A 20,126-nucleotide genomic window follows, 5' to 3' on the forward strand; every position below is an offset into this window, starting at 1 on the left:
CCCCCGCCAAATATTTCTCCTCCACTGAGGTGCTCAGTTGTGTGGATAAGAGTAGATATTCACAAATTGTACAGATGTCCTTTTAGGCTCAGTTCTAGGGAAGAGAACAAAGGCTAAGGTTTTTGATCCCTCTTTTCTTTTTTAGTTTGTGGCCAGAGCCAGTTAGAATATCTCTCAGCTGCCCTGCACACCACAAAAGTGAGTGGAACTCAGAGCTTCACAGGCTAAGTTTTACTCTGAAGTTATTTTGGCAGCACACTGAGAACTGGCCATATGAGTCACCAAGCTAGTGCAGAGTATAGAACTTGTTTGGAGCCGTTCCCTCCAGTGCCCTTCACACTTTAAGGGCAGAGCTGATAAGGGACACTAAACATATCAGTGACTCTGAGGCCTTTTGTGCCATGTACCCTGAAGTTGGAGAGCAGCCCTGGAGTCACAAGTATTTGTGCTGGGGGCAGCAGGCCTCCTGGAAGATACCTCTCATATCTCTAGTGTCCGGAGATGGCTTCTGCACAAAAATCATGTGCCAGTGCATGTTCCCCTGGACTCCTGCATCTGGCTTCCTAGACCATAGGTTTTAAAGGGTAAGCATCCTCTATTTCCTTATGTGTCACACTTCAGTTTCCCACTGCAGAGGATTCTCAGCAGGTTTGTGTCAAACTGACTCTCAGGGCAGCTGCCTACTGCATAAATACAGTAATATTGCCAACAGGACCTGGAGAAGAAAATACAGGTGCCTTTGATTCCCCAAACAGTAAGCTCCCATAAGGCTTTCTCAAGATGTCTGTTTGTTACAGTACCATGAGATGGGTGAAGTATTTCTGTAGAACCAGTTTGCTGTGCAGATCCCAGGTCTACTGTCAGTTTAGAGTTTAGCTTTGCAAGTGCTGATTTGTGTGCTAATGATGGACCCTCGGACTCTCCCTTTTCATCTCTACCCCTCACTCTCTGCCATGTGATCAGTGCTGGGATGCTCCTTTTTTCACCTTCTATTCCAATATTCAAAGTCTCAGAGTTTCTCCAAGTCTCTGTACTCTGTTGAACTTCAACTTTCTCCTGCAGTTACTGACTTTGATATCAATGCAGGTGCTTTCCAGTTATTTTGATTCCGTCTTGTGGAGGTCTTCTCCTCAGAACCTCAGTTTTAATTGCAGAGGCTTTATGGTATGTTTTAATGCCTGACAAGTCTAGTCTGTCTTTAGAGATGTTCATTTGGCTATTCTTGCCTGTTTATTTACCCATAACAAGGTTAATATCAACTTATATAAAAAAGTTTGTAGGTATTTTTATTAGGATTGTGTTGTTTATAAATTAGCTTTATGATGTCAAGTCATCCTGTTCAAGAACAACAGCTGTTTTTTGATATCTTTCAGGAGTGTTAAGCTTTCTCATGTAGGATTTTTTCTTAAATTTATTCCTAGATATTTTTACTTTGTAAATGAAGGTGTTTTTGTGTTTGTTTTGACATTGTATCTTTTAACTGGTTCCTAATTGTGTGATGATTAGGTTTCTGTATGGTGATTTTATATTCTGCTACTTTACTCATTATTTTTATTGTTTCAGTTTTATGATTCACTTTCTAGGTGTATCACAGCTGTAAATAAAGATAGTTTTAATCCCTATTTTCCAATTCTTATGCCTGTGATCGAGTTATCTAATTACATTGGCTGATACCCCAAATTAAGTACAATATTAAATACTAGTGGAAATAGTGAACATCCTTTTCTGTTTCTGATCTTAGTGGATATGTTAAGGAAGTGACTTAACTGGGGTTGCTGTAACAAAGTACCATAGATTGGGTGCCTTAAAAAAATACCAGTTTATTTTCTCAAAAGTTCTTGAAGCTAGAAGTACTAAATCAGGGTGCTGTCCAACCTGGTTCCTGATGAGGGTCCTTTTCCTGATTTTTCAACATAAATCTACTAGAATGGTATATTATATTAATGGGTTCCCTCATAGTGAACTCTTGCCAGCTGCCTCTGCTGACGAGATGAGCTGGGTTCAAAAGAGCTGGCTGCAACATTAAGATAAGAAAATGGCAAAGAAATCACACCACACATGGACAGGAGTTTCTCAGATCAAGGGTAGGATGGCTCTGTGACCTAAAGGGTCAGCTAGGAAAGAGAGTGTGTACCTGGAATATCTTTATTTTTATAGGGAGTACCCACAAAGGAGATTTGATGGAATGTTCTTTACCAAATAAGGCAGGGGATAAGATTTCAAAGGTGGAGTCTTGCTTTTTGATGTCTTGTGGTCAGCAGATTGATTGACATCTTGGTAAGTTACACCCATCTTAGATGCTGTGTGGGATCACAGGCAGTACGAATGGAGAGGCACACAGCCCAATCAGCATGCAGTGCCAGACCTGTCCCCTCATATAGTTCAAATGAACATAGCTCACACGCACAGCCCATGGGATGACTCACAACAGTGAACCAAATATGCATTTGTGAAATAAATACCACTTGGTTATGGTAAGTCAGTCTTTTAATTAGGGATTGAATATGTTTCAGAATGCTTTATTTAGTATTTTTGCATAAATATTGATAAATTAGCTTATAATTTATCAATATTTATGCAAAATCAAATTATATCATATTAGCTTATAATTTATTTTGTATTATCTTTATCAGGTTTAGTTATTGATGTGACACATACATAGAGAAACAGCTATGAAGTTTTTTCTCCTTTTGCATTCTGTGAGAAATTTTATAGAGCATTTGAATAATCTAGAGTCTTAAATGTTTCACTCTGTGGAACCATCTGAGCCTGGTGCTTTTTTGGTAGGGTAGTTATTAAATAACTTTCCTAATTTCTTCTAAGGAAATTGATCTCTTTAAGCCTTCTATTCCTAATGGATTCAGTTTTAGTAAACTGTATTAAATTACCAATTTCACCTAGGTTTTCAAATTTATTCGCAATAACATCTGAAAATGGAATCTAATAATTTTTTAATGTTTATTTTTGTATTTTCTTCAATGTTTATTTTCCTCTTATCATCACCCTTTTCCTCTCTCTTTTTTAATATTAACTAATTGTTTGCCTGTTTTGTTAACTTTTTTCAAAATATGACTTGATTTATTAGACTCTTCTTTCAGTTTTATTGATGAAATCATCTGGGCCTATGAATTTTACTTTGATTACATCATTAAGCTTTACCTTCCATGGATATTGTGTATCATTTGAATCAATACTTTTTAGGAATTTTGTAATTTGAGTTTAGGTTTCTCTTTTACCCAGTTTTTAATACATTTAATTCCAGATAGAAGGACCTTCCTTTGTTATTGTTAATAATTCCCATTTTATTATATTGCTGTCAGAGAACATTGTTTGAAATATTTCTACTTTATGGAACTTACTGATACTTTATGACCTAATCTATACTGCTTATGTGTGAATGTCCCATGTGTGCTTGATAAGTTTATTCTCTAATGTCAAGATCTAAAGTTTGATGTGTTCTATCTCAATTCTTTTATTATATATGCCTTCTGTATCTCTATTTACTTGGTCTTCTATTTAGTATTTTTCTATTGGTGAATTTCATGGGCTTTATGCTTTTATAAAGGTTTTTGCTGTGTTACATAAATATTCATGATTTTAATATCTTCATTTTAAATTGTGACTTCTAACATTAAAACATTGTCCTTTATTATGTTAATTTGAATTCTTCATTGTTTGATATCAACATTATATGCACAACTTTCTTATTTGTTATTTTCTTTTCTTGGTATACTTGTCTTAGCCCATTCCTTTATTGTTAGTATTTCTAAATCATTTTATTTTGAATGTATTTCTTATATAGAGCATATTTTGGGGTCTTTCTGAATCAAAATGAAAAAAAAAATTAATAGCCAAGTTAAATCCTTTGGCATTTATTTATAAAACTGATATGTTTTGTTTCAATTCTTTTGTACTATTTTAAGTCACATGAATTATATTAAGAGCCTATTTTTCAGTGTGTGTGTGTATGTGTTTAATGCTTATAGTCTCTGTTTTCATAATCTTTTGCTCTGACTTGTCCATTTTTAATGTATCTTTTATCTTCCTGCCTACTGTTTGTTACATTCAGTGAACTATTCTACTTTGCTCTCCCTTCTCTTCCCTATTTATTCTAGTCAGTCTATAATTGCATAACATATAGCCTATATCATGTAACATATCATTCTTCTTCAACTCCCTTGCTAACTTCTCTGGTCTGCAATTATAGTAAATGTTCACTATCAGTATTTTTGTTCAAGTTTTCCCAGTGTATATTGATTGGCTGAAGTTCAGTTTTGAATAGTTATATACCTTAAGAAAGGTTTATGGGTGCAGATTTTCTTGCATATACAAAACTGCTTAATTTAAAAAAAATGTGACCTTGAGATTTGAGGGGGCAGTTTGATTACATATAAATCTTTGATTTACATGTTTTTAAGCAACCCTCCAGCCTCAGCCTATTGAGCCGCTGGGATTACAGGTATGTGCCACCACACCCAGCCCAATTGTGTAATATTTTTTTAAAAAATTAGGTCTATGCTATCCTATTATTTTCAGCTGGTGAGTCTTTGTTGAAACTGCTAAAACCAAAGCTAACTCCAGTCAAAAACAAGAGTGTATTATCAATAACAATGTAAGAGAAAGCATTATGGGAAGACCTTTTGGTCATTCAAAAAGAGAACACTGAATCACACTAAGGGGTTTAGTTTTACAACTCCACATCACTCTGGCCCACCAAGCACAAGGTGCTTTTTTTTTTTTTTTTTTTTTTTAATAAAGAAACTGTTGGTGGCTGTAATTTAATCATGGCATGTACTCTAAACATTTATTGACAACTATAATGGCTTCTTCTGTCAAGATCTAAAATTTGATGTGTTCTATCTCAATTGTAGATAGACACGTCAACTGTGCATTTGTCCTACCCCACTACACTAAGCCTTTTGAGAGCAATACTTAGTTTCATCATTGGATCCCCAGCGTCTACCTTATAATATACAGCTTATAATATACACTCAATAAATTCTTTGAGAATTTCAAGTTTTGTTTTTGAGACTGGAATGTTACTATACTAAGTACTAAGAAATTGTTTCTAAATCACTTTATTTGCAAATTATGATGGATGCTCTTTAAGCAAGCTCCATTTCCCCCTATTGAAGGTGGACAAAACTTATGTGCTTTTGTTCTAGCAAGTAACTCTGCTTCCTCCACCTCATCTTGCTAAGCTACAATCTCCTAAGAGGAGCATTGCTCCATAGTACACCTCTTAGTAGTTTGAATGAGTTTCCATTTAGTTGAGAATATAAGTAAGATTTCTTAATTTTCATAATAATATTAACTCTCATTCTGGCCTATCTGAATCTGATGCATCTTTCCTCTCTTTAACACACAGTATTTCCTTTTAGCATCTTTTCAGAGTTTACTTTGCTACTGTTTCTTATCTACTGAAAGTGGGGTGACTAATGGACATTGGAAGAGGTATGATAACCTTATAAGGTCTCTGAACTCTACAAAGTAGATAGAAACTCACTGGTAACATGGGCTAGGCAGGTAGAATAAATGAGTGGAATGGAATAGGCATGAGAAAAGTAACAGCATGATGATGAGTGAAAACTGCGCTTCAGATCTGGAGACATTGTGGAATAGGTCAATGTAAAACTGGAGTGTGACTTTCTCTTTCAGCTGCTTCTTAGATACAATCATTTGGAAAACTGGCCTTGGTATTCTGTACTAATGGAATACCTGAAATAATTAGGTTTACAAACAGAAAAGATTTATTTTGGCTTGCAGTTTTGAAAGTTCTAGACCATGATCAGTTGGTCCCATTGCTTTGGACCACGGCAAGGCAGCACATCATGGTGGGAGGGCATGGTGGAACAAAACCACTTGTCTAATTGCCAGGCAGCAATAGAGAGTGAGGAGGGGGCCAGGGTCCCACAATCTTCTTTAGTAAATGCCCCCTAAAGACCTCCTACCAAGTTTTACCTATTAAAAATTCTCCTGCCTCCCTATAACACCACCCTGATTATCAAATCTTTAACACTGGGTCTTTGGGGAATATTCAACATCCAAATTATAGCAGTTTTCTTTTATTTTCCCCTATTTTTTAAAGAGAAGCTGAAAATTTAAAATTTATGTGAGGTTTCCAGATTTTTAAAATCTTGGCAATTAATTTAAACATTTTTGAAAGAACATATGGCCCAAAACTGTACAGTAGACTATGAGGCCAAGTAAAATACATCTGTGGGCTGGTTCAGATCCTAAGCCATACATTCCATGTTCTGCTATATATTTCCATCAGATTTGCTCATCCAAAAGTGATGCAAAAAGGTATTCTAACTATAGAGTAAAGTAAGTTTCCAGTTGTATTAATTTTCTGTTTGTTTCATAACAAATTACAACAAATTTTGCACCTTAAAATAGCACAGTTTATTATCTCAGTTTCTGTAAATGAAAAGTTTGGGCACTTCATGACTGAATTCTCTGCTCAGGGTTTCACTGATGTCAACTAGGGATACATTTTTTGTCTGGGGTTCACAGTTCTCTTCCAAGTTCACTGGTTGTTAGCAGAATTCACTTGTTGCAGTTGTAAAACTGAGGTCCCATTTCCCTGGTAACTATTGGCCATGGACTGTTGTCATTTCCCAGAGGCTGCCTGCAGTGGCCCTGATGGCAGTTCACAGCACAGATGTGTGCTCTCTTCTAAGCCAGTTGGCATGTGTGTCTTTAGTTTCCACTTCTGCAACTCATTGGAGAAAACACTATGCTTTGAAAGGGCCTGATTAGGTCAGGAGTGCACCTAAATAGCTTCCTTTTGCTATATAGTTAACATAGAAATCTTAATTTTTTTTTTTAACAAAACAGGAAAATACCATAGAAACATAAAAGGATCACATGCCAGAGGAAATTTTTAAAGTAAACACACACTGGAAAAGTTCTCCTTTACTAATTAATCAAGAAAATAACAAATTACCACTTTCTTTTATCTCATCCTGCTAGAGTAGAAGGAATAAATTGGGATAGTCATTCTAAAAATCAGTTTCATAGTCTTTAAAAAAAATTTTTTTTTTTAAAGGGGATTGAACCCAGTGGTGCTTAACCACTAAACTATGTCTCCAGTCCATTTTGTATTTTATTTTGAGACAGGGTATTGCTAAGTTGTTTAGGACCTCGCTAAGTTGCTGAGTCTGGCTTTGAACTTGAGATCCTCTTGCATTGGTCTCCTGAGCCACTGGGATTTCAGGTGTGTACCACTTTGCCTGGCTCCGGCCATTTTTACATTTTATTTTGAGACAGATTCTAACTTAGTTGCCAAGGTTGGCCTTGAACTTGAGGTCCTCCTGCCTCAGCCTCCCAAGCCTCTGAGCTTACAGGCATGTGCCACACATCCAGCTCAGTTTAGTAGTAGCATATGTTACAGTTGGAGAGACAGTATGCATGAGTGGATTAATACATAGATAGATGAACAAGTGTATATACACTTGTATAAGTTTGTATTTATTTAACAATTATTATAACCCTATGACATAAATACTATTGCTGTTTTCATTTATCAGATGGAAAGAGCTGAGGCACTACAAAGTGTTATTAGTGGTTATCTCTGTAATAAGATTACATAAGGATAATAACTATTTCCTCTTTATTCTAATTTTTTTCATTTTGTAAATTTGTAACAGTTTTAAACAGGGAAAAAATGGTAATAAATCTGTCTTGAAGTAAAGACTCACCATATTTATAGTTGTTGTATAAATTAGCATAATTGTTTTGAAAGCAAGAGAACTGTGTAACTTCTTTTGAATGGCCAAACTGCAGAAATGGAATTAATGAACCATTTAGAATGCCCAGATAAGGAATAATTTATTTTTCCTTTATTCTTTCCCAGAATATTTTGCCTCATGTTTAATAACACTACTTATAAGTAAAACCTATGATTAAAGGAGGTGAGAAACAGTCATCTAGGCTGGGAATAAGAGGTGAGGGCTGGAATTTCCATGGTATACATTAGATTCATTAAAATACCTAGAAGATTAGCAATTATTTTAAAAAATTAATATTGTATACCTATGTCTCACAGAACAAGTGGTTTAAAGCAACATTTTTTATTTTATTTTTTATTTCCACCACAGAAAGTATTATAATGCTTTTATCAAGTATCTATATGATTCTTTCCCCATTGAAAAAAATTTTAAACCTTAACTTTTTAAATTGTTTTTACTTCAAAATTATATTTTTGTCCAGTTATTTCTTCATTTTCCTAAAGCACTTTTAAATTTAGTCTAATAATTTATGATTCCCTAGTATTAGTATATACAACATAATTTTTATAAAGACACCTTTGTATCACATGATAGCTATTTTTTAAATGTGATCCTGTTTGGGGGGTACCAGGTATTAAACTCAGGGGCACTCAACCAGTGAGCCACATCCCCAGCCCTATTTTGTATTTTATTTAGAGACAGGGTCTCACTGAGTTGCTTAGTGCCTCACTTTTGCTGAGATTGGCTTTGAACTTGCAATCCACCTGCCTCAGCCTCCCTAGCTGCTGGGAGGGTATGCTCTTTTTAGATACCTGGAAGTATTTGTACTAAGTACCATATTCAGCCTTCTAATAAAATCACACCTACTTAGGTCCTTAAAAGGAAAAGAACAGCTAGTGCTGCTGAACCAGGGGAATCTGTTGTTCACTTTTAGAGGAGTTAATTGGAATATGTAAATATTTTCTTAATGTAATTGCTCTTGCCTTTACCTATTCCCAATTTGTCTTAAGAGTTGATGTTATGGGCACTGATTCTGCACACATTTGACTTTGCTACTAGCAAATTATTGTATATAGCTTGAGATATTTGCAGCACTTAAGAAAATATTTGGAGCAGAATGAAATATGTATTACTTTGTTTTAACATTAGGTCAGGATTTTTAAATTTTTAGTATCCAAAATATTACTGTATTTAATAATATTTGTCCTACTTACTAGACTACTTCTGAGTTAATATTAAAAACTAATTTGAAAGAGTTAACCATTTTTTTCTTCTTGCAAGTGTTCCAAGACCTCCATCTGAAACCATGGGTAGTACTGAACCCTATGTACACTATGATGTTTTTACCTATACATACAGATGTATGATAAAGTTAACTTATAATTTAGGCATAGAGATTAACAGCTAATAAAATAGAATAATGACAACAGTGTACATTAATAAAAGTTACATGAAGATTGTGTCTCTTTTAAGAGTCAAAACAGATTAATATTTTTAGATTGCAGTCAGCTGTAGGTAGCTGAAACCATGGATAGCAAAACTACAGATAATGGAGACTACTGTATCAGATGATAACTATTTGTAGGGTTCTTTTATAATGTATTGAAGCCAAAAATGGCTTAAGAATCATACACTGGAAAGAATAGAGTCAACCTCTGCAAATAGTTTTCAAAATGAAGATGGTATAAATTCAACAATAGTGCAGTTAAAGACAGAGGTAGTATTGTAAGATTGCCGCTTACAGTATGGCTATTAATTCAGAAAACCAATGAGAAGCGATGGGGAATTGAGAAAAGACAAAAAGACACATACAGAGAGAAAGCTGGAACCAGGTGGCACACTATCCTTTGATGGAGGAATAATGACCCAGAACTAGCTCAGCACATTCATTATATAGATTTTATCATCAAAAGATTATTTGTGGGTCTGGGGTTGTAGCTCATGGTGGCAGTGGGCTTACCTAGCATATGTGAGGCACTTGCTTCGATTCTTAGCACCACATAAAAATAAAAAATAAAAAAATAAAGGCATTCCGTCCATCTATAACTACAAAAAAAAAAAAAAGGTTATTTGTAGGAAAGTTGCAGGAAAGCAGACAGACTTTGAAGGTCACAGTGAAACTTGTGAGACATTGAGGTTATCTTGTTATGCCCAGAATTCTCTTTTCCTGGGAATTGGTGTCTGAGCTTAAGGTTCAGACTGATATAGCTCTGTACCTTGGCATGGAGCCTTCTCAGGCTGGGCATCACCATAGCAACTGGGCCATCTTGATCTGCACCTTTACACAGGCAGTTTCCAGTGCAAAGGCAGCCATGGGGCAGTCAGAGGTCATGATTCAAATCATCACTCTCTACATAAGATGTTTCGGTGATTTATATCGAAAAACAAGCTGAAATATTTACTAATTAAGGGATGAGACCTGACGAGACAGTGAGGGAAAAAGCAAAAGGATTGTTGCTGTTTTGAAAAGGAGAGTGATTGGACCATTGTGGACCTTTATGTACTCCCTGAGTACTTCCAGGGGTCACTCATAGGAAGAGAGAAATGCTGTTATTCAACACTTCACAACTCTTTGGGAAGCATCATTTATTTTATTACTGTGAGTGGTGTGTGGAAGGGAAAAAAGTTCTAGGTAAGGCAGAGAATTTAGTTTGTGCTGACTGGTGACTTAAACTGCAAACATTAATTTCTCATAGTTCTGAAAGCTGGTAGCCTGAGATCAGTTGAATTGTGAGAGTACCATCCTCACAACCTAATTCTCCTCAAAGGTCCCATCTCCAAATATTATAATATTGGGGCTAGAATTTTTGACATATGAATTTGGGAGGACACATTCATTCATTCACATGAGCAGGTATGAATATGTTATGACAAAGCCCACTATTATGTTAAGCATAGTGCCCCAATAAAAAAGTTAATTTTTTTAAAAAGTTCCTTATGTGACCAACTTTGTTCCCCTTTTTTCCCAAGTCTGACAGCCATTGATGTTTTCCACTTTTACTTTGTTTGCCTTTTCTAGAAATATCATACAACTTCTTAGCCTAGTGTTTTTGAGGTTCATGGGTGTTGTCCTTTGTATTGTTGAGGAGTAGTAGTCCAGTGTATGAGCATACACCACATTTTGTTTATCCATTAGCTAGTTGATGACCAAATTGTTTCAGTTTGAGACAGATGGAAATAGTGCTACTATGTATAGTCTTTTTGTGAACATGTTTTTCTCCCTCATGAGAGGGAGAAGTGAATTGCTGAGCTGCGTAACTTCTTTTAGAAACAGCCAAACTATTTCAAAAATGACTGTACAATTTATATTCTGGCCATTATTGTATAAAGGTTCTGATTTCTTCACATCTTCACCAATGCTTGATGTCAATCTTTCTGACTATAACCATTCTTTTGGGTATATTGTTTAGTTTTAATGTCATTTCACTAATGATGAATGATATCCCTGAAAGTCCACATTACTTTTAATCAAGAGATATTACTGTAGCTTGAAACAGTTCTTGGGATTCTTATTCAGAATTTGTTAGATGAGTTACCAACCATATAAAGGAAATACATTTTTACCATTTATTGATGGATATCTTGCTTTAATTCTTGTTTCTTTGAATACTTAAATATATAATGAGGATATGTTAACTTTTTATATATCTGTTAGACATTTAAAGATGGAAGTTAGGTTTTTATTTGTATTGAATCTGAAGTTCAAAAGGCTGAGGGTGAAGTTTGTGAGTTGTCAAATCATAATTAAAGCCACAAGAGTGGACATGATCACCTAACAGGTTGAGTAGAAGCCTGACAATTTGTAGAAGAAAAACTTGAGTGAATCCAATAAAACATTTGAGGGGCTACCCTAAGCCACAAATCTAGGAGGTCCTCGGTGAAGCACGTTAAGAATACTGTTGATTAACAATTTATTCGTGGCTACCTGCCTGCATAGGTTAACTTTTACATTCCTTTTTATTGATTTAAAGAGAACAAGTGTGTTTTATAGAAAATTAAATCTTCACGAGGTCAGTAATGCCCTGTACTGTTTTTTCTTTTGAATCATTTGAGTATTATTTATTTTTTCCAGAGTAATATGATTTTTAATCATTAAACATCCTAGTGAGGTTTTACTAATTAATGCCCAGTTTGGTATATTATTCTGATTCTCTTATATATATTGCAAATATTATTGATTTTATAAAAGTCACACCAAATATGTTATTTTCTTTTATTTCTAGGAAAATATTGTGGTCTGGGGTTGCAAATGAACCATTCAATTGAATCAAAAAGCAATGAAATTACAGTGCTGTTCATGAGTGGAATTCATATTTCTGGACGAGGATTTTTGGCTTCATATTCAGTTATCGATAAACAAGGTAATTTTCATCTTATACAATGGTTCCCAAATTTTGCAGTTTCTGACAACAAAAAAGAAATGTTTCTCTTAGTTCCTGTTATCTGAAATTGGAATAGAATAGAAAGACTGAATAGTCAATAATATTTATACAAATTTGACAAAGTTAAATTAGTTTCAGAATTCCAGAAAAATAAGTGTCTTACCTTTTTCACCAAGTCCACATACTTCCTTTTCCTTAATAGATGAAATACTAATTTTTCACTTTTATAAGATTGGAACACAAACTTTAATAACTGTTTTTATACCTGTGAATTATTGAGGTGTGCCATTTTCAATTTAAGTCTCTATTACCCATGGTTGATGACTTCATATTTCTGTGTTAAAGACCCGGTTACTGTTTTTTGCAAAGAATAGGCAGGTCCTCCTACCACTAGGAGTACTCTGGTAAGTGCTGAGTTATTTTCTGAATTGTTAATTTTAGCATTCGAAGGGGAAAGAATTAAAAGCAAGGCTATTAAATAGAATAGAATAAAAAATTTGCCTGAATCTCTAAGATAAAATGGAAGTCATGCATGAAATTCCTGATGTGTTTTGGCTATTATGGCTTGCATTTATTCCCCTTTGCTATTAGGGGTACCATCATGAGAAAGTTTAAGAAGTATTTCTAGTACAAGGACATATCAAAACAATCATTTAAATCAGAAAATAGATGATTATTTTTACATTTGACACTGAATTAACCTAAGTTGATAGTCTAAAATAAAAATCAGCTTCATATTATATATAAACATGAGACAATTATTAAGGGCCTTCTAGGTGTGAGTATATTGAATACTGGGAATGACTGAGTATAGAGAACCTGTTTCTCTTTTGCAGTGGTAGGTATTTGCACTGTATGTCTCATTAAGAGTTTCATTTAGAACATGATAGAGGCTACTCTATTTGAAGAAGAATCTGCATTCTCTTAATTCATAATTCATAATCAGTGGGACAAGGTGTGAAGGCTTATTTCTCAGAGAAAATAAGAAAACTTGTTAGAATGGAACATGGAAGGAAAATAAATGGAAACATTATGCTAGATGAATGATTAATGTTTTGACAAAGACAGGAAAACTAAGGTAATAGTGATGTTATGGAAAGATACCAAGTGTCCCTGAAATCAAAACCTGTCTCAGCCACTTGCTAGCCTGCTGATTTGGCAAGTTATTTCACCACAGGGTCTCATATATCCGTGAATGTGTCAGTTGTGAGGACTAAGTCTAATCAGACATATATAGTGTCTGCAGGCACACAGCATGGTAGGCACACACGGTGGTAGTTTCCCTCATGCACCATTGTAAGCACACGCAGTGCATTCTTCCCCACCCCATTGTCTACAGGGAAATTTAGAGAACAGAGTGACATGATAATAGTCACAGTTCTTTCAGTTTTACTCCTTGAAAGTCTTAGGTTGATAGGTGAGAAGATTAAAAAATATGAATGATTTGCTTCATATTCTTAAGTTTCTTGGTCTTAGTAGTGGGTTAGATATTTTGATTCATATTTTCCCCATTCTCTTCTTGTTATTTATCAAGATGAATATTTCTAGAAAATAAATAACATCTCTTTCTTTTTTCTTTTTTAAGCTGTTACATTAGACATTTATATATGGAGTTTTTGGCCCACAGAGACCTGAATGGCCTGCATTAAAAAATTGACAGTGCTCTCAGATAACAGGATCAGTATGTTGAAGACTTACAGATCCTTTCTGCCAAACATAAATAGCTATGCTGCTATATTTCAGGTTTTTAATCAGGAACTTCTTGATAGTAATACTTTCCGAAGTGATAATCATCTTGGGAAATCCTCATTTCACAACTGTCTCCTGAAGTCTTAATTTTTTGCTTATCCTATCCCATTCATCAAACATTTGTTTCATTTGAACATAAATAAATTGGCTAAACTATCTTTCTAGAGAACACTGGTTGAATTCTTATTACTTCTTGGGTGGCCTTTCAGTCACAATTTCTTGAAATGACTCATGTATTTTGAAGGCTGATTGGCTTTGTTTGAGCTCCTCGGTTTTTTTTTTTCCCCCATTCAGGAAACATAGCTACCACAATGAATTCCGTGAATATTTTCAAGTAACATGTCCCTCACTTAGCAATCTACTTGAAGATTTAGAGTATTTGAGACTAAAAGAGCGTGAACAATCTTGCTTCAAAAGCTACTTATTTGTTGTACACTCCAGCAAAGACTCATTAATGCTACATGGTATGTGCTGTTGATAGAGTCACAGTTTTATCCAAGTAGACTAATGTTTGTTACTTTGCACAAGACTCCTTTGCAAGATTGTATTCTCTTATTTCCTGTTTATGCTTCGTACTGTGGAAACAGCAGTATTTAAGACATACACCATCATGCCTTCATAGGGCTTACAACTGATTGCTAGTTATGGTTATGATAAGTATAAATGATAGGAGGCCAGAGGGGTTTAGGCGATGGAAAATTGATAAAGAGCTGAGCTTTTCTGAGGAAGCTACTTTAGCTTAGAACTGAAGGATTCATTGGAAATTCCAGGCAGACAAGGAAGAACATTCTAGGGAAAAGAACAGTAGATGCAAAGACCTGATGGTAGGAAGCAGCTTTGGAGGAATTGCGGGGAAAAGCCCTTGTGGCAGGAGTGGAGTGAGTGGAGGAGTAGATCTTGCTTATAGTGTCATATAGAAAATAGAAGGATTAGAGCTTTTTCCCAAGAGTGCGTAGAAATTGATAAAGCAGAGTAGTGATATGACTTGGTTTACATTTTTGTTTTTATAATTTTCCTTTCTCTGTGAAGAGTAGATCAAAGAGAAGAATAATATAGGAAGATCAATTAAATGGCTATTAGAAGAGACCAGATAAGAGATGATCGAAGTAAGAGGTTGTCTTATGAACAAAATACAGAATTATACCAGTTTTTAAAGATATTGCAACTGAGCATATCTTCTACAGGGAAGAATAGTCCCCTTTGAATTAGGATTCATCTTCTTTGAGGTTTTTTTGTTTGTTTGTTTGTTTATTTATTTTAGCAATTTGAGTTATAATAAAAGACTTTGGACAGAAGGACACCTTCTTGAATGAAACTCAGAACTACTGTGGTGCCTTGTCATGTCTTGGGCACTGTCCCTAGTGTCCTCTTCTAATTCTGTTTTGTATGCTTTTTCTTATACTTTTTAAATAGTATGTCTAGTTTTATAAAACTTTCTTTTTTTCTGTGTTATTTTTAATTATCTTTGAGCAGGAGTTTATAGCCTTTTTCTTTACCAGTTTTGCTGAGAAGTAGAATTGACCAGAATAGAATAGACCAGAATTCACTAGTTTATCTACCAGTAAAAGAAAAAATTTCTATTTCCCATTGGGTAGCAAGGAAAGAGTCATAAAAGTATGAGTCAACACTTCCAATAAATATGAGGATTAGTATTTCTAATCCCAAATGGGTATAATCCCATGAAATTTTAACTAGACTTTCTGAAAAATTAAAGATTTGTGTGGACCTTTGAGGGATCCTGGACATTCCTATTAACAGCCGCTGTTAAGATGTTCTATGTAGAGAAACTCCCAAGTTATTACTGGTCTTAACTGTAAGAGGCAAAGTCAACCACTCAGAGGTCCAAACTTGGTAGCTCAGACCTTTGTATCTAGTTTGATAATAACTACTACTACTTTTTCATTCTTAAAAAAACAAAAACAAACCCTTAAAAACAGCATTTACCATTAGACTCAAAGTTATAGATGTGGGATCTGAATTTCTGTTTTTTAGTCTCTTCAGTGATGGCCAATTTCTAGGAGGATTCTGGGAAATGTTTTTTTAAAGTTATTTTATAGAACAGTGAATTTAGGAGACATGTCTGCATTTGCATTGAAAGGCTCAAGTCTTCAAGGCAGCATTTTATTTGAATGTGGCCATATTGGGTTGTTATGTGTGTTTGTATGCACAATTGTAAAGTGGTTATTCTGGAATTCTTTGTAGAATATGGAACCATCACTTTAAGAGTAATGTTCAACCTCATTACTTTAGAATTCACTTATCTAAAAATTTGTAATGGTCATTATAAAGCATACCTTTTTTTTTTTCTTTTTTTCTGGAGAAAAATAGCAAATAGTTTAAATTTTTCTGTGAAACAAAATGACCCAGTGTAGATACTAACATTCTTCCTCATTGGAACTCATAAGCACTTGTCCATTCATTGCCTCTGCCTCAGAGAGTCTGATAACAGTGTGCCTAAGACTTGTCAACAGTCGAGCCTGAAAAATATTCCCATTTGACAGGGTTATTGTCGCCATATGATAGATTATTTTTAGAATTAATGGTAGTGATATAAAAATCTTGATTGCTGCATTCTTTAACTTTTTTTTGCAAATGTTTTCCATTTCTTCCATCTTACATCAGATTACATAAACTTATAAATGAAACAGGCAGGATAAAGAACTCCTTTCTAATAGAGTTCAAATTTCTGTAACTGATTGTCCCCCCAATACCCCTCAACCCACATGGAATGTTTTTGGTTTTGAAAACAGAGTGTGAATTTTTTAGATTGCTGCCTTAACTATGCAATAATTTTATATAGTCTGTTTTCTTTAGAGTGTTACTCTTAGCCAGATTTCTATTTGTGATTTTTATTGTGGGTTTCAAACATTTTAAAACTCTGAAACAAACTCATTTTAGTAAGATCTTATTAATGAAATTTTAGTTTGCATTCATATTTTTTTAATATTTATTTTTTAATTGTAGTTGGACACAATACCTTTGTTTTATTTATTTATTTTTATGTGGTGCTGAGGATCGCACCCAGGGCCTCTCACACACTAGGCGAGCACTCTACGGCTGAGCCACAAGCCCAACCCTGTGTTCATATCTTTATATCATCATTTACAGGAAAATGAAGACTGAATATGCATAATGTTTGTGTATATAATATAAAATACCAAAAATAACCATTTTAGTGTTAATTTATAAAATGAAGGTGTTTATGAGCAAAGTGTTACCAATTTAGCAAAGATAGAGTTTAAAACAGAATTTATCTGTTAAGGTGGTTTTAATAAAAAGAGTCACTTCAACACATGGAATGAAGTTTATATCAAGGTGGCATGTAAATATCCTGAAGCACACCCTAATGATTGCAGTCTTTCTGTGTCTTTTTTTTTTTTTTTTGAGTATGTTAGGAATTATGTAAAGGAACCACACATGTGTTGTGTTTGTGCTATCTTGTGGCTGTGTCCTTCACTATTGGTTAATACTGATGTATTTGTTAAAAGTATCGTAGTTACTGTGTAGGTCACCAAAGAATTGTGCTAGCTTATAATATGTCTTTTATTATATTTTTAATACAGGAAGTTACCAACGAACCAAGAGTTCTTTAGCTCAGTTAGTATGGAAATCAGGAAAGGGTCAGGTGCAACTCCTTTGCTGTAACCACCTCTCCGCTCTTAGTGTTGCCAGCTCTTAGTGTTGCCAGCTCTTAATGTTGCCAGCGATTAGTGTTGCCAGCTTAACCTTGGACTTCTTTAATAAATTCAAAATAACAATCTTGAGGCAAGCAGCAATTTCATTACAATGAGGCTTTATTGGGCTGTGTTTAAGCCTAAAGGAGGCAGTGCACGAGACAGGGTTCTGGGACTGGCTCTCCTAGGATGTGAGGAATGAAACTTTATAGGCATCTTAAAGAGGTGGGCTCACACAGGCCACTCAGCTGTTATACAAGTGAGTAGAATTTCTGCGGCATCTTGCCAGCTTCTGCTCTCAGCACCAGGATTTGCATTTGTTATGTCCTCCTACACTCCACTGTCATGAGATGGTGGAGGTGCTCACCACGACTGCCCCAGGAGGCTGTAGGATAATACCCTGGCAAGACTGGAGGGTCATCACATGCCAGGTCTGGCAGTGGTGGCAGCAGCGTTGGTGCTACAGGTTGTCCTTATGTCAGTAATAAGAGAAGCAGCCTTGGATGCAGAAGTGGTAGCAAGGATTGTTACTGTTGCAGTGGCAGGAAATGCTGGCATCTGCTGACACGTCTCAACCATCCCAGCTACAGCTGTGGGAAGTGCCTGACATTACAGGTGTGACAACCCCGATTCCAAGCCCAGCCTCACCTCCACCCCATCATGCAGGCTCAGAGCTGCTGCCTAGTTAAACCCTGGGACAGTGAAGGCCATTCACAAAAATAGCCATTCAAAATACCATAGACAGGGCTTTGGGCCCCTCGTGTTCTATCTCAATAGGAATTTAAGCATAAAAAAGAGTTTGTTTTGACCCAATTAACCTTATGTGGGCTTTTAGCCTATCAGTGATTTATTGCTTATGCAACTGAGCCATACATACGTCACTCAGAAGAAATATATTAATTTTTTCATCTGTGATATAATCCATAGATGGATTATAATTTTTCTGAAAGGAATTTAAAATTTCATCCCCACTCTAATTATGTAAATGGAGAAGAGGAAGAATACCTAGTATAGAATCAGGCACTTTCTAAATGCTAGTTGATTCTGAATAGGTTATGTTCTGTGTATGTAAATTTTTCATAACAAAATTGCACCTGGTGCAAATCATTGCCAGATTTCTATCATGGAAAGGAGGAATTAGCCTTAAGGTCACACAGTAATATTAATAGTGTCAGGAGAATTTAGCAGCCAGACCAGCCTTATCCCACATCCTCCAGCACTTGAACAAAGGAGACATCACACAGCAAGCTTACTGACAGGGTGTGGATTGTGAAAGCAAGAGTACATATTCCTTCAGGCTTTTGAAAATTTTGTAATTAGTTATTTAAAGAACTTAGAGCAAATATAGGAATAGGATTTGTACATATATATTATCTTTATGTTTTCTCACTTCTGTTAAACACAGTAACTTAGGAATCATACTTTATGCTTTTTGAGTTAGAATAAATACACTCAGGCTTCCCTTCCTTTATAAGTCAGTATTATCAATTGTGCAAAAATAATATGCCACAGCTAATGTAGGTGGTGTTGCATTGTTGTAATAATGGGTTCTAATACTAATGAGAGTCTTTTTCAATTCATTCAAGAATATTAAACAGTATTGATTGGGGAAAAACATAAATAATATTTTTCTCAGTTCAGCAATCTCAAAACTACCAAATGCTGTTAATCAAAAATATTTCTTGAGAGTAACCAATGTGCTGTTATTTTTTGGATTGATTTAACAAATAAAACAAGTATCATTTTTACAATATTATGTATGGATCAATTTAAGATTTCATGTTTAAGTAAATACTTCATGAAGCAATTATAAAGTTCTCTAGCCTTTGCATTTATCATGAGAATTCTTTTAAATTATACTTAAATTTTAAAAAGCCTGTGTATATGAATTATGACAGATAGTAATATGGCTAAATTTGGAGTTGTCTTAGAAAACTGGTATTAGTATCTTCATTACAAAAATCATGAAACTTTTTATCCCTTTGTTGATTATTGGTTTGCTACTGTCTTTACATTCTCTCGTGCTCTTCCTCATAGTCACACCACTCTGCCTTCACAGTCACGTCTTAGACTTGCCTCCTCTTGTATGGTTAAGGAAAGCAGATGAAGGGGAAGGTCAGAAGTTCTTTTTATAGGCTTTCCAGCTACTCTCCCTTTGGGTTAGATTACAGTCAAGACTGGAATGGAGTCTACAGATGCTAATTCTCCTTTAGGTTGAACAAGGGAGAGAGTGAGTGCCTGTCTGCTTCAGATGTTCTGCTTAATATTGCTGCATCTCTTTGTCCAGAGGACCCTAGTGAAATGTACCATATTAGTATTTTATGTAATAACAGATGTGCTTCAGTCTTCTGTTTTTATTAAATATTGGACTAAAATGACCCCCTCCCCCCAAAAAAATTCTACATAGAGGCTCATAGTTTTAAAACTGTAGTAAATTATATGCTGCCCTACATCTTGAACAGATATATCACTGTTTTTCTGGTATTATAGGACATAGTAAAGTAGATTTGGCATAATTGGGTGCTTTATACGTGTTTAGTTCTTAATGTGTAAAGTCATCTTATAAGTTGCTCAGTTCAGAAACCTTA

At 35.0% G+C, this 20,126-nt stretch overlaps 1 protein-coding gene across 4 annotated transcripts in view; it reads left to right on the top strand.

Annotated features, from left to right (window-relative positions):
- Nucleotides 1-20,126, top strand: part of Dcbld2 (discoidin, CUB and LCCL domain containing 2) — an 82,207-nt gene that overhangs the window by 33,822 nt on the left and 28,259 nt on the right. For all 4 annotated transcript variants that reach the window (XM_048803465.1, XM_015478593.2, XM_048803466.1 and 1 more), the window contains one exon: nt 11,957-12,094. In XM_048803465.1, the coding sequence (XP_048659422.1) occupies nt 11,957-12,094 (138 nt within the window). The remainder of the gene's footprint in view (nt 1-11,956; nt 12,095-20,126) is intronic.

Source organism: Marmota marmota, unplaced genomic scaffold (assembly GCF_001458135.2).
Source record: "Marmota marmota marmota unplaced genomic scaffold, marMar, whole genome shotgun sequence".
Classification (NCBI taxonomy): domain Eukaryota; kingdom Metazoa; phylum Chordata; class Mammalia; order Rodentia; family Sciuridae; genus Marmota; species Marmota marmota.